This window comes from Microcaecilia unicolor, chromosome 12 (genome assembly GCF_901765095.1).
Source record: "Microcaecilia unicolor chromosome 12, aMicUni1.1, whole genome shotgun sequence".
Taxonomy (NCBI): domain Eukaryota; kingdom Metazoa; phylum Chordata; class Amphibia; order Gymnophiona; family Siphonopidae; genus Microcaecilia; species Microcaecilia unicolor.
Genome location: NC_044042.1, coordinates 30,857,322 through 30,870,888, shown reverse-complemented (window position 1 = coordinate 30,870,888; position 13,567 = coordinate 30,857,322). Strand labels below are relative to the sequence as shown.

At 42.8% G+C, this 13,567-nt stretch overlaps 1 protein-coding gene across 3 annotated transcripts in view; it reads right to left on the bottom strand.

Annotated features, from left to right (window-relative positions):
* The window catches only part of NLRX1 (NLR family member X1), a 56,897-nt gene that overhangs the window by 20,202 nt on the left and 23,128 nt on the right, over nucleotides 1-13,567 (bottom strand). For all 3 annotated transcript variants that reach the window (XR_003944069.1, XM_030222025.1, XM_030222024.1), the window contains exon 8: nucleotides 8,763-9,014. Coding sequence is in view for 2 of the 3 variants with exons in the window: in XM_030222025.1 (XP_030077885.1) it covers nucleotides 8,763-9,014 (252 nt within the window). In the remaining variant the exon portion in view is untranslated. The remainder of the gene's footprint in view (nucleotides 1-8,762; nucleotides 9,015-13,567) is intronic.

Genomic DNA, 13,567 nt, shown 5'->3' with positions numbered 1-13,567 from the left:
AGAGCAGCGAAAAGTCACAGGCTTCAGGTAGGGAAGCAGGGTGACAGTTTGAGACACGGGTTCTTTTAGTTTTGAATGGATGCTGTGTTGTGCTAACGATGGTTCATTTCCCTCTACTAATGACCACACAAAAGAAAACATTCAAAAACTGTGGTATCATTCAGCAACAATGACATAAATTCCTTCCACTACCAGGTACTTTGAAGCTAGACACCCTGCAACCTGCACAGCAAACCTTCCATACCATTAAAGCAAGTTCTCCCAGGATACAAACTGCAACCGCCTCAGTGGCATAGCTACAGGGGGCCTCAGGGGCCCAGGCCCCCAATTTCTGTCTCAGGCCCCCCCACAAACAATAGTGTCCAACCAGGCAGTTTTTTTGCTTCCTCAGGTTCCCTGTCTCCGCGTCAGGCAGCTGAGCTCTCACTCCCTTCCTTTGGGTGTGGCCGGCTACATCTCTCCTCCCTGTTTCCAGCAGTGAGCCTTGGCATGGGCAGCGCTGAAGGCAGCCGCTTCCGGCTGACCCAGTCCATTCGCTGCTTCTTCCTGTGAGTGGGACGAAGCAGCAAGATGGACCGGGGCAGCCGGAACCCGTAAGCAGCTGTTTTTAGCGCTGACTGCGCGGCTCACTACTCAAGGAGGTTTGATTGAGAACAGGAGCAAGACATCAAAAGGTGAAGCCACGGAGGTTAATCTCTCTTTCCGCCCCCCCCCCCCCTCCCCACATGCAGCCGTCATATCGATTCCATACCCTCAAAACAAAGAAAAACAAACCTATGAGCTACTTCATCCACATTCTCCTTCTTGTTGGTAGCATTTTTATTTGATCCCACTTATATTTTCAAACATGCCAGCTTTTGCAGTATACGGATGTACACAAGGAAATATAATAATGGAATAATGTTTCATAGGTACAGTAGTAATTTGTTATAAATCATAACCAGTGTGTCATTTGGAGGGGCTGGTTATAGAGACACCCTAGCATGCGTTATATTCGTGCAGAGACTTTTTTTTTCTCCTGTCAAAGGGACACTAAAACACACAATATGTTATAAGAATCAGGTGCTCAACATTCAGAGTTTCTATTTATTTATTTATGACATTTATATCCCACATTAAACATGAATTAGGTTGAAACCTGGGAGTGTTTAAAATCTTTTTTTTTCCTGTGACTAGATCAAAAGAGAAAGATGGTTTGTGGGAACTTGCTCCTTTTGTTTTATGGACAGCAGTAGTATATTATAAAAATGCACTTAATATTGTTTATTACTACTATTTAAAAGAAAGATATTAAATAATGAGCTCAGAAGTCCAGAGTCAATCTAAATGTGCCAACATTTTCCAGTTTTGTGGTATATATTTATTTATTCAAGTCTGTTTGGTTGTAAAGGGCATTTTTTTGTTGTTGTTGGGGGGAGGGGTTAATCATTGTATATAGATGAGTCTCTGGAATAACGATGGCTAAGGGAAAGCAGCAGTAAAACAGTTGGAGCTGAATGACATTTATGTTCGTACAAAGTTAATTATTTTCAGTGGAAATTAAATCTGTTGGCTGCTTGCTGTGTATTATTATATTCATCATTGCTATCAAGTATTACATATTTAGGGCATATGCCTTCAACATAAATGACATTCGTTTATCTAGACCTCACATGCAGATGGTATTGCTTGTTAAGCCCAAAGGCAAAACCTAAGAGTGGTTAAACAATTTGGTATAAACTGTGCTGTTCATGACTTTGTTTTGCACTGCTTTGGGTTCTACCGGATGTTCAAGGCCAGTCACCGGAAACAGCCTGGCATTGAATATCCAGGGTCAGTGCCGATCAAGGCAATTAGGTAGGCTGCCTCCTGTGGTCTGAATATCGTGCCCACAGTGTCCCACAAGTTTTGGGTTGTTTTTTTTTATTTCATGGGTATCCAGATAATTTATTTGTTTATTTGGGGGTGGAAATTGATCTTGCATTTTGCTTCCTACAATAGACAATGCATTTTTACTTGTATTTCTTCTGTGCTGTACTGCTTATAGAGAATGTGATTTCTTAGTGTTTTCTTTTATTTATTTCTAATTTGTGGTCCTTTATTCTGTAATTGGTAAAGATTGGTCTGTGTTCTGTGAGATTTAAAAATGTCAGCGTTTCCAAAGTTTCCATATAAGTGTGAATATGGCTTATATTGACTCAGAACAGACTGTTTACTTACAAGTCCATCATAAAGTTCAGTCTAAGGCATTATTTGTTTTACTCCTAAACACTAGTCACACCTGTATGCCTAGTGCCCCCCTCCCATGTCAACTCTGCCTCCTCCCCCCCCCAAAAAAATAATGTCAAATCTGGCTATGCCCCTGAACCACCCTATCTATGAAGAGGCAACACTGCAAATATTACACTAGGTCAGGGGTTCCCAAACCTAGTCCCGGAGGCACCCCAGCCAGTCAGGTTTTCAGATACCCACAAATAAATATTCATGAGAGTGATCCGCAGGCAAATCTGCCTCCACTGCATGCAAATGTATCTCATGAATATTCATTGTAGATATACTGAAAACCTGACTGTCTGGGGAGCCTCAAGGGCCAAGTTTGGGAACCACTGCGCTAGGCCCTAAAACACCTACTATTGGAAAACCAAATCAAGCTGGCCTGTTATTTTTTATTTTTTTTTTTAAATTTTATTTATAAGAATTTAATTTTACAAGCACTAAAATAACTTGCCAGAAATACAGACAGAATAATACAAGAATTATTTCAATCAGGTAATTATAAACTCTTCCTTAGACCAAGAGTGAAACAAGACAAGGAGATCAATTAAACAACAGTAAACAAAGAAAATGTGGTATTAACCTGATTATCCCCAGTTATTTATTATCTGAATCATTATTCCACATTGATCATTCTTCAAACCCAAAACGGTGTATAGTCAATTTATTTCGTTGGAAACATACTTATTGTCCAATATTAGTAGAAATAATACAACTGATTTCGTTTTTTCTCTTTTAAAACCAGAAATTATTTAACAATACAAACACTTGAGTCTCTAATCCAATTCCCACTGATTAAGGTAATCCCAGTTTCACAGGCTTCACTCCTTTTGAATTAATATACTAAGAGGAATCACTTCAGAGTAAAAAAACTTTAGGAGTCATACCTGGAACTCTGGGAAAACAACAATCTCGATATTAATTATCTGTAATAATATTCATTTTGTTCAAATTTTTCTGGTCTATTATCATCTTCAAAATCTTAACTATTTCCTATTCCTGTAAAACTTAATTTGCCGTATCAATTTTTCCTTCTCAAAGGATTCAATTAGATTATTGGCCTGTTATTGATTGCCACATAGACCCTGAAATATAGGCTATGTGACCACAAATTAGAAATAGAAATGTGAAGGCCGAAACTGAACTAAAACTCCCATAAAACCAGACTCTGTATGTACTACAACCAGTGGTGTGCTGGAGCAGGCTCTCACGGGCCTGCGAGAGCCGTTTGTTAAGTTTTTAAGAATTTTGGGAGCCGGTTGTTAAAGTAGGCCTCCCCATGGCTATTCTAACAACTGACTCCCAAAATGTGGGCTTGGGCCCCCTCCTGAATTCTCTTTTACTTTGCTGGCAGTGATGCTGGCCCCACCAGCCAAGTAAATAGATTGCTGCTGCTCCCTGCTCCTTGTTTCTGACTCTGAGCATCAGGCTGGGACTTTTCATGCAAGCGCAAGAAGGTTCCATCATGCTGCTCAGAGCCAGAAGCACGCAGCAGAGAATGGTGGCAGTCCATTTATTGGCTCGTGGGGCTCGGCAAAGGTATGCCTAGCGTGCCTGCACAAGGGAGGGGAGAGAGAGGCATGTATTCCTCCCCCACCCCAAAAAAAAAAATTTCAGGGCCGGTTATGCCTGGAGAGAGAGCCCGTTGTTAAAATTTTACCAGCACACCCCTGACTACAACACTGGAGAAATAGTAACAGAAATGAATTTTCTTCCATATGTGCAAAAAATAAATATCAACCATGGAAAAATGTTGGTATGTCAATAAATAACTGGTGACCAGGCTAAGAATACAATATCACCAGCAGCTGGGAAGTGTCTATGCTTTGTTATACCTCTTTTTACCACTTTAAATATATACAAATTGTCAAGCCACGAAATTTCCTTTAATCTTGATTCTCCATGACTTTGTAGGTCTGACTGGGCATAAGCTTGATAACTGCATGTGGAACTCACTGTGACACTGGTGCCTGGGCTTGTAGGTACGTATATATCGCATACAGGCTGAATATTGTAAATAATTGTCACAAATTGAATGCGGTGAAAAACAGGTTCAGGCTTTTTTTTTTTTTTTATATTTATTATTTTCAAAATAAACATTTACATAATATAAATGTAGGTAAATCAGGAAAATATATAAGAAAATGTTTATCCTTTACACCAAGGAGAAAGAAATCATATTGTTACTTAGTCCACAATAATATGGTCAAGACACAAGGAATTTTTACTTTATAATAAAAAGAAAAAAAAAACTCTATGAGGGCAGAGACCGTTCACAGCTTGCGGTTTCAGCTCCCTTCTGGGGTGGCCAGGCCTCTTTCGCCTCCACTCTCTTTAGAAAGAATAAACTGACGCAGTTTATCTGGTTCAAAAAAATACATAATATACAGCATTTAAGGAAATTAAACACCTGCAGGCAAATTTCAATTTAAAGGTACCGCCTAAGGAGAGAACTCGAGGCCTAAGACCCAGAAATTCTCTTCTCCTCCTCTGGGTATTTTTACTCAAATCAGGAAAAATTTGTATTTTTGCTCCGAGAAACTGGGTCGAAATATTTCTGAAGTAAAGTCTAAAGACATGGTTTCTATCAGTCTCGAATGCAAAGGTAGCTAGGAGAGTTGTACGCTCTGTTATAGTTTCTAACGATGTTTCTAACAATTATGTTACATTCAGTTCTGGAACCTCTGTTCGAGCTATATTAGCTCCTGTGATATAAAAAGCCTTTATAATTGGTGGTATGGCTTCTTTAGGAATGTCAAGCACTTCAGTAAAATACTTTTTTTAACATCTCAATCGGTGATATCAGAGGGATCTTCAGAAAATTTAGGAATCTCAGGTTATTACGCCTGAGTTGATTATCAAAAAATTCCATTTTCCTTTGAATTGAATCTTTATCTATTGCCATATTAGTTACAACAATTTGTAATGTCTTTATCTCTTGAGAATTTGACTCACATTTTCTCTCCTGCTACTGAGCCTTCGATTCCATTGTTTGCTGAAAAGTTTTTAATTCCTTCACCTCAGAATTAAAGGAATTAGTTAATTGTAGTAGGGACGAATTTATGGTCTGGATCACCTCCCAAAGGGCTTCCAAGGTAACAGCTGCGGGTCTACTCCTCACGCCGAGCAAAACGAGCGGGGTTTCCTGGCAGGGGGAGGGCGAGGAATCAATACCTCCCGCACTCTCTCCAGATGGCGTTCCACCAGGGGTTGAGGATCCAACAGGGCCGCCGCTAACCTCCCATTGGTCCTATCTCACCGCTCGGTCTCGGCAGTGCAGCTTGAAGAGGCGGACTTAAAGACGCTGCCTCTAAGCTAAGATCCCCCTGTTGTCCTGGGGATCCAACCAAAGCTGGTACCGGAACTCCCGATGCACGAAGGCCAAAAGCTTCCAGGGTCGACTGCTGGAGCGTCGGATTTCCGCCAGGGCTCGCGGCGGCTTTTGCCCTGACTTTCCCCTTTCTCTTCACCATAACATCAGGTGAGAGAAAGTATATGCTACTGGAGCAGAGCCTAGCGTTTGAGAGCCGACATGCAGCGCTCCCTCATAAGGACGCCATCTTGACCCCAGGTTCAGGCTTTCTAAGCAAACTAGGCCTGTAAAATCATAGCATCTCTCAGTCCTGATACCTCACTGAAGAAATGTGACAGTCTGATTAAGTTAATGAAGCTTGGCAGAGTTACAAAGTTGGCAAGGATTGTGTACAGCTGGACATAGGCATGCTGAGAAACTATAAAAAATAATTGGGCCAGGTGCAGAAAAGTTAAATTTAAGGATGAGCGAAGCTTGGAGATAAGAAAACTTACTAAGGTTGAAACTTGGTCATAATTGGATGTATGTGCCAATTATGATGAAATTGCAGGTGGCTCATAGGGATCTATGGGACCAAAAAAGCATAAAAGGTCTGCTACCTAAGCAGTGCCTCGGAGAAGTCAGTAACCTGTGAAGGCAGATGCCATGTGTCACGAAGTGCTGCTCTCCCCACCTCTGAATGCCTGCATACTGTGATAAGTAAGAGGGTGTCCTATACGGTGTACGCCACTAGAGGGTGCTAGAAATAGTAGGAGGTTGCTAGGACCCGGGAGAGCCCTGGGAGGTCCACAGGTGTAGGAGATTATGGGCTGGGTCCTGGGTGGCTAATTAACCACTTTATACCCCACCTGAGTTGTGAAAGGAAGGGAAGTGAGCTATCAGCAGAAGAAGAGAGAGCCCCTGAAAGATACTGGCTAACCTGATGGACTTGGGGGTGGACTGGGTGTTCAAAGGAGATCAGCAGGCTGAAAGTCCTGGGGTAAGAAGTCCCTAAAGCATTAGAGTTTGACTGTGTGTCTAGAACTGTGTGTTCAAAGAGGGACTGTGTGTCCGAAGTACTAAGAGAAGCAGGCTGCAAAGCCTGGGGTTGAGAGTCCCCAAAGTATTGGTATAGTACTGAGCCCATGTATCTGTGTGGGGAGGCTCAATTTGAAGAAATCTGTGGGTACTGAACTGTGCAAGAAGAAATGTTTGAGCTGGAAGATTGCACTGAGGAAGAGGTGTGCCCCAGGAAGCGGGAATAAAAGATTTGTATGAGAAATATCCTGTTGGTGAGACCTGACTATGTTTGCCTTTTGAGAAGCAGGTCACCCTGAGCAGAAAGGGGTAGTAGACTAATTTGCATAAAATCTGCATACTGAGAACCAGCTCACCCTGCGTGAAAGAGGGACCTGGGATCCTGAGGTGAGAGCTTCATCTTCACAATAGCCTCATCATTTTCACAATATTAGATGTACTGTGATGTCTTCCTATGTTACTACTACTATTTACTACTATTTAGCATTTTATAGCGCTACAAGGCGTACGCAGCGCTGCACAAACATATGTTAAGCTTGCCTTTGGTAATGAAATAAACTTAAGAAAACAAATCTAGTGTGTCCTTCTGATTCTTGAAGTTATTAGTGCCCAGGCTGTGTAGAACAGAGTGAGAATAGACAAAAGTAAATAATTTTGTTAAATTAGTAGAAACCCCATTGTTTCCCCAATCAAAACTATTAATATTATGGCTTTACAGCTTTTCAATAGATTCTATAATAAACAATATTCCTATTTGGTCACGGATTAGTGTGTGTGTGTGGTAATGTGCAACACAGGTTTTCAGGTGTGTTAGGTAGGTGTGACACGGGTTTTTGTAGCTTCAGGCGGATGTGTTTGTGGCTGTGCATGTGGCAGGTTTGTGGGACTGTGAATGGCACTTGGGCGTGTGTCTCTACAGGTGTATTATATATTTACTAGTAAAAAAGCCCCGTTTCTGATGCAAATGAAACGGGGGCTAGCAATGTTTTCTTCTGTGTGCATGTGGGAGTGTGTGTGTCCCTGCCCTCTGGCCTCTCTCCCCTCCCCCCTCCCCCCTCTGAGTCCTTCACTGTTACAGAGCCAGCGATTTGATTTCGTGCTCTGCTGTTTTCCTTCACTGACTGTGTTACAGAGAGGGCGGAGCAGACACTCATAGGGAGACCGGATATCTCGCCCCCTTCACACTTCCAGCTGGAGGCTTCATAGAACGTTGGTGTTGCTTTTTATATAGAGAGATTTGGGTTTATCTGCTGCCTTTTTAAAGGAATTCACTCAAGGCAGTGTACAGCAACAGTAAGTCAAAACATAGGGAATAAACAATTACAGCAGTAAATATATTCAAATAACAATACAAAGTATGGCAGAGTATGCTACATTCCAAACCAACAATGTCAACACAAAACACAATAAAACATTTTAATAGACAGCATTGGTTGTATGAGAGACTGAATGGCATGTCTGAGCATGCCACTGTGGGATGCATGTTTGTTACTGAGAGCATACCGACTGACTGTACCATGTACAGGTGTCTATGACTGTGTGTATGAGACAGTTTGTTAATCTGTAGATGTACTGCAGTCATTCCCAACCCAGTCTTCGGGGTACACCTAGTCCCATCAGACTTTTAAGATATCCACAATGAATATTCATGAATTAGATTTGCATGCAATTGAGGCAGTGATGCAAATCTATCTCATGCATATTCATTGTGGATATTCTGAAAACCGATGGGACTAGATGTACCCTGAGGACTGGGTTGGAAATGGCTGATGTACTGGATGTGGGCAGTGTTTCAAATATTATAAATAAAATGGGGGTTTTGACTGTGCTGAGGTGTGCAGGATTCTTCTGATGACTTTGGAGCTTAACTGTAATGCTGGTTTGGCACCGACAGTGGTGGCATGATGCCACCTCCACCCTCCCCCTCAGCAGGCATCCCAGGCAGGGGCCCATTTTGCCTGCCTCTTACAATGGCCCTGGCTGTGTGAGTGTGACTACAGGTGTGTATTTATGCTGGTGAGTCAGGTAAGCTTATGATTGTGTAAGTGCAGCTTAGTGTATCCTAGGTTAGGGGTGTGAGCAACTGTATGGGATCAGTCAGGGCTGCGGGCTGCACGTGATAGCGCAGAGACATTGGATGCATGTGAAATTGTGTTAAGTGCATTGGGGAAATACTCACTGCACTGTCTTCAGTGTTGGGTGCCTCTTTGCCACCTCCACCAGTGCAAGTGCGGTCTGGTCTGTTACAGAATTATAGGCCAGGTTCAGCTCCTGCAGATGGCGGTTCTTTTCCAAGTATGCAGCAATCACCTCCACACCTTCATTCCCCAGAGAAGTGTGCAGGAGAGACAGGTGGGACAAGGATTTGTTCCCTGCAATGGCCTCCCCCAGGATCACTGCCCCCTGCTCTGTGATGGGGTTATTACCAAGCCTGTAAGACAAAGACAGGTTACTAGCGCTGGCACAACTACATGGGTGTGATGGATAACTGAGCACCTCCAGTATCAGCTCTACCTTCCATAGTACACTGAAGGTCTGGGATATTCAAAAAGTGATGTCAAGGGTCATGGATATGACATACTGCTTTTCTGTGAGTACAACCAAAGTAGTTTACATATACTATATGCAGGTACTTTTATGTGGAAGGCAGACTTGATACTGAAGATGCTCAAGCACCCTCAGGACCTGCAGAGCTGATGCCTATGATCAGGAGACAACACCTGATCATGATTTTAAACGACAGGTTACAGATCAGCAATGTAGGTGTTTATTGAGTGATAAATCACCTGGACCGGATGGCATACACCCCAGGGTACTGAAAGAACTCAAACATGAAATTGCTGTTAGTAATCTGTAACCTGTCATTAAAATTGTCCTTAGTACCCAAAGATTGGAGTGTGGCCAGTGTAACACCAATTTTTGAAAAGGGTTCCAGGAGTGATCCAGGAAATTACAGACCAGTAAGCCTGACATCAGTGCTGGGCAAAATAGTGGAAACTATTACAAAGAATAACATTACAGAACACATAGACAGAGTCAGCATGGGTTCAGCCAAGGGAAATCTTGCCTCACCAATTTGCTTCATTTCTTTGAAGGCGTGAATAAACATGTGGATAAAGGTGAGCCAGTTGATGTAGTATATTTAGATTTTCAGAAATCTTTTCATAAAGTTCCTTATGAGAGACTCCTGAGAAAATAAAAAAAGTCATGGCAAAGGAAGGCAATGTCCTGTGCATTAGAAATTGGTTATTTGACAGAAAACAGAGGGTAGGGTTAAATGGTCATTCTTCTCAATGGAGGAGAGTGAATAGTGGAGTGCCTCAGGGATCTGTACTGGGACCAGTGCTACTTAACATATTTATAAATGATCTGGAAATCGAAACGATGGTGAGGTGATTAAATTTGCACATGGCACAAAACTATTCAAAGTTGTTAAAACACATGTGGATTGTGAAAAATTGCAGGAAGACCTTAGGAAACTGGAAGATCAAGTATCCAAATGGTAGATAATATTTAATGTGGACAAATGCACATTGTGAAGAATGTCTATAAATTTTTAGCTATAATGTTCTACTTCAGGTATGCCGCACTGTTTCCCATCCCCCATCTCTCTTTTCCTATCAGCCATATGAGGAATTTCTGGCTGGTCACAGACTGTGATGGGGGCTTCCTGTTGCTAGAGCAACTCAGTTGCCTGGTATAACTTGTTACAAATGTAATTTACTGAGAAGAGGTGCAGCAAGGACACCAATTGCAAGCCTCCAGCACATATGAAGGAACCAACTGCAAGTCTCCAGCACATATGCAGCACCTATGACTGGTCCAGGGTAGAGGAGAAGTGAATGCTCACCACAGGCCTATAAAAGTACGCTGCAGACAAAGAAACTGAAAACTAGCCATGTTGGCAAGAGAGTTTCAGATCCTTTCCACGGCCTATTTTTCCCAAAGGGGTACTTTCCCCTCCTCGTAAGAACTAATTCTTTACAACTAAGAATCTTTCTTTCTTCCTTTCTTTCTCTCTGTTCTATGACTTTTGTATGACAGTGAGGAATAAACTCTCCTTCCTATTGTTAGACTCTGTTCTGTAAAACTAATAATGCCAAGAGTCAATAGTATTTATTGTGCTGTTGCAGTGAGAAATAAAGATTCCTTTTGGTTTTCTAACTTAGCCTGATTTTTTTTTTTATCAGAATAGCAATCAAACGCAGCCAGTACAAGAATAATTCGAATCATAGTTACCTAATGCTAGGGTCCACCTTAGGAGTCAGCACTCAAGAAAATGATATCATTGTAGACAATACGCTGAAATCTTCTGTCCAGTGTGTATGGTGGGGGCCAAAAAAGCAAACAGGATGCTAGGAACAGGGCCGGTCCTAGGTTCTCTGGTGCCCCCCCTGCAGACTATGAGCTGGCACCCGCGCACCCCCGCCCCTCCCCAGCATCTCCTTTCTCTCTTCTCCCACCCTGCCCCTGTCCAGCGATTCTCCTTCGCCCCCATCCCCCGCCACCCTTGGTGCTTTAAATCTTTAATTTACCTTCGTTCCAGCAGCCGCGTCATTTGAAAGCCTTGCCCCGTCTCTAGCCTTCCCTCCCTTCGCGAGTTTGTTCCGCAGTCCCGCCCTCGAGGAAATGACGTCAGAAGGCGGGACTGCGGAACGAACTCACGAAGGGAGGGAAGGCTAGAGACGGGGCAGGGCTTTCAAATGACGCGGCTGCTGGAACGGAGGTAAATTAAAGATTTAAAGCACCAAGGGCGGCGCGGTATGGCGGCGCAGCGCCACAGCGATGCCCTTGAAGGCAGGCGCCCCCCTGCAGCGCTTACCGGGTTTGACCGGCCCTGGCTAGGAATTATTAGGATAAGGATGTAAAATAATATCAAGAATATTATAATGCCTCTGTATTGCTCCATGGTGTGGCCTATTCTGGTCGCCGTATCTCAAAAAAGATACAGTAGAATTAGAAAAGGTTCAAAGAAGAGCGAACAAAATGAAAAAAGAGGATAGAACTCCACCCATATGAGGAAAGGCTAAAGAGGTTAGGGCCCTTCAGCTTGGAAAAGAGATGGCTGAGAGGGGCTATGAGGTCTACAAAATCCTGATTGGTGTCGAATGGGTAAAAATGAATCGATTTTTCACTCTTTCAAAAAGTACAATGACCAGGGGACACTCAACGAAATTACATGGAAATACTTTTAAAACAAATAGGAGGAAATATTTTTTCACTGAACGAATAGTTAAGCTCCGGAACTCGCTGTCGGAGGATGTGGTAACAGCGGTTAGCGTTTTAAGAAAGGTTTGGCCAAGCTCCTGGAGGAAAAGTTCATAGTCTGTTATTGAGATGGTCACGAGGGAAGCCACTGCTTGTCCTGGGACTGGTAGCATGGAATATAAGTACATAAGTACATAAGTACATAAGTACATAAGTAATGCCATACTGGGAAAAGACCAAAGGCCCATCAAGCCCAGTATCCTGTCCCCGACAGCGGCCAATTCAGGTCAAGGGCACCTGGCAGCTTCCCAAACGTACAAACATTCTATACATGTTATTCCCAAAATTGTGGATTTTTCCAAGTCCATTTAGTAGTGGTTTATGGACTTGTCCTTTAGGAAACCGTCTAACACCTTTTTAAACTCTGCCAAGCTAACCACCTCCTCCACGTTCTCCGGCAACGAATTCCAGAGTTTATTTACGCGTTGGGTGAAGAAACATTTTCTCCGATCTGTTTTAAATTTACTACACTGTATTTTCATCGCATGCCCCCTAGTCCTAGTATTTTTGGAAAGTGTGAACAGACGCTTCACATCCACCTGTTCCACTCCACTCATTATTTTATATACCTCTATCATGTCTCCCCTCAGCCGTCTCTTCTCCAAGCTGAAAAGCCCTAGCCTCCTTAGTCTTTCTTCATAGGGAAGTCGTCCCATCCCCGCTATCATTTTCGTCGCACTTCGCTGCACCTTTTCTAATTCTACTATATCTTTTTTGAGATGCGGCAACCAGAATTGAACACAATACTCAAGGTGCGGTCGCACCATGGAACGATACGGCATTATAACATCCTCACACCTGTTTTCTATACCTTTCCTAATAATACCCAACATTCTATTCTCTTTCCTAGCCGCAGCAGCACACTGAGCAGAAGGTTTCAGTGTATTATCAACAACGACACCCAGATCCCTTTCTTGGTCCGTAACTCCTAACGTGGAACCTTGCATGACGTAGCTATAATTCAGGTTCTTTTTTCCCACATGCATCACCTTACATTTGCTCACATTAAACGTCATCTGCCATTAAGCCGCCCAGTCTCCCAGTCTCGTAAGGTCCTTCTGTAATTTTTCATAATCCTCTCGTGAATTAACGACTTTGAATAACTTTGTGTCATCAGCAAACTTAATTACCTCACTAGTTACTCCCATCTCTAAATCATTTATAAATATATTAAAGAGCAGCGGTCCTAGCACTGACCCCTGAGGAACCCCACTAACTACCCTTCTCCATTGTGAATACTGCCCATTTAACCCCACTCTCTGTTTCCTATCCTTCAACCAATTTTTAATCCACAATAGGACATTACCTCCTATCCCATGACCCTCCAATTTCCTCTGCAGCCTTTCATGAGGCACCTTGTCAAACGCCTTTTGAAAATCCAGATACACAATATCAACCGGCTCCCCTTTGTCCACCGGTGCGTGTCCAAAACATGCCTGAACCATTAACGCCACACATTGATCTAGCAGTAAGAGCTTACGCGTTACACGTGCGGTGACCGGTTGGAGCATTCCAACTGTCGGTTACTGTCAGAAACGATGCGCATGGGAGAAAATAAATAATTAAATCATCCAGGCATTATGGGCATGTGCCAAATCTAAAATTACTGCCAGGGGCATGGTAGCCTGGTGGTGGTCTCATTTAGGTGCACGCTGCACACGCATAGCGCCTTTGTAAAAGGACCCCTCAATTTCCTAACAGAGGAAAGTACATAAG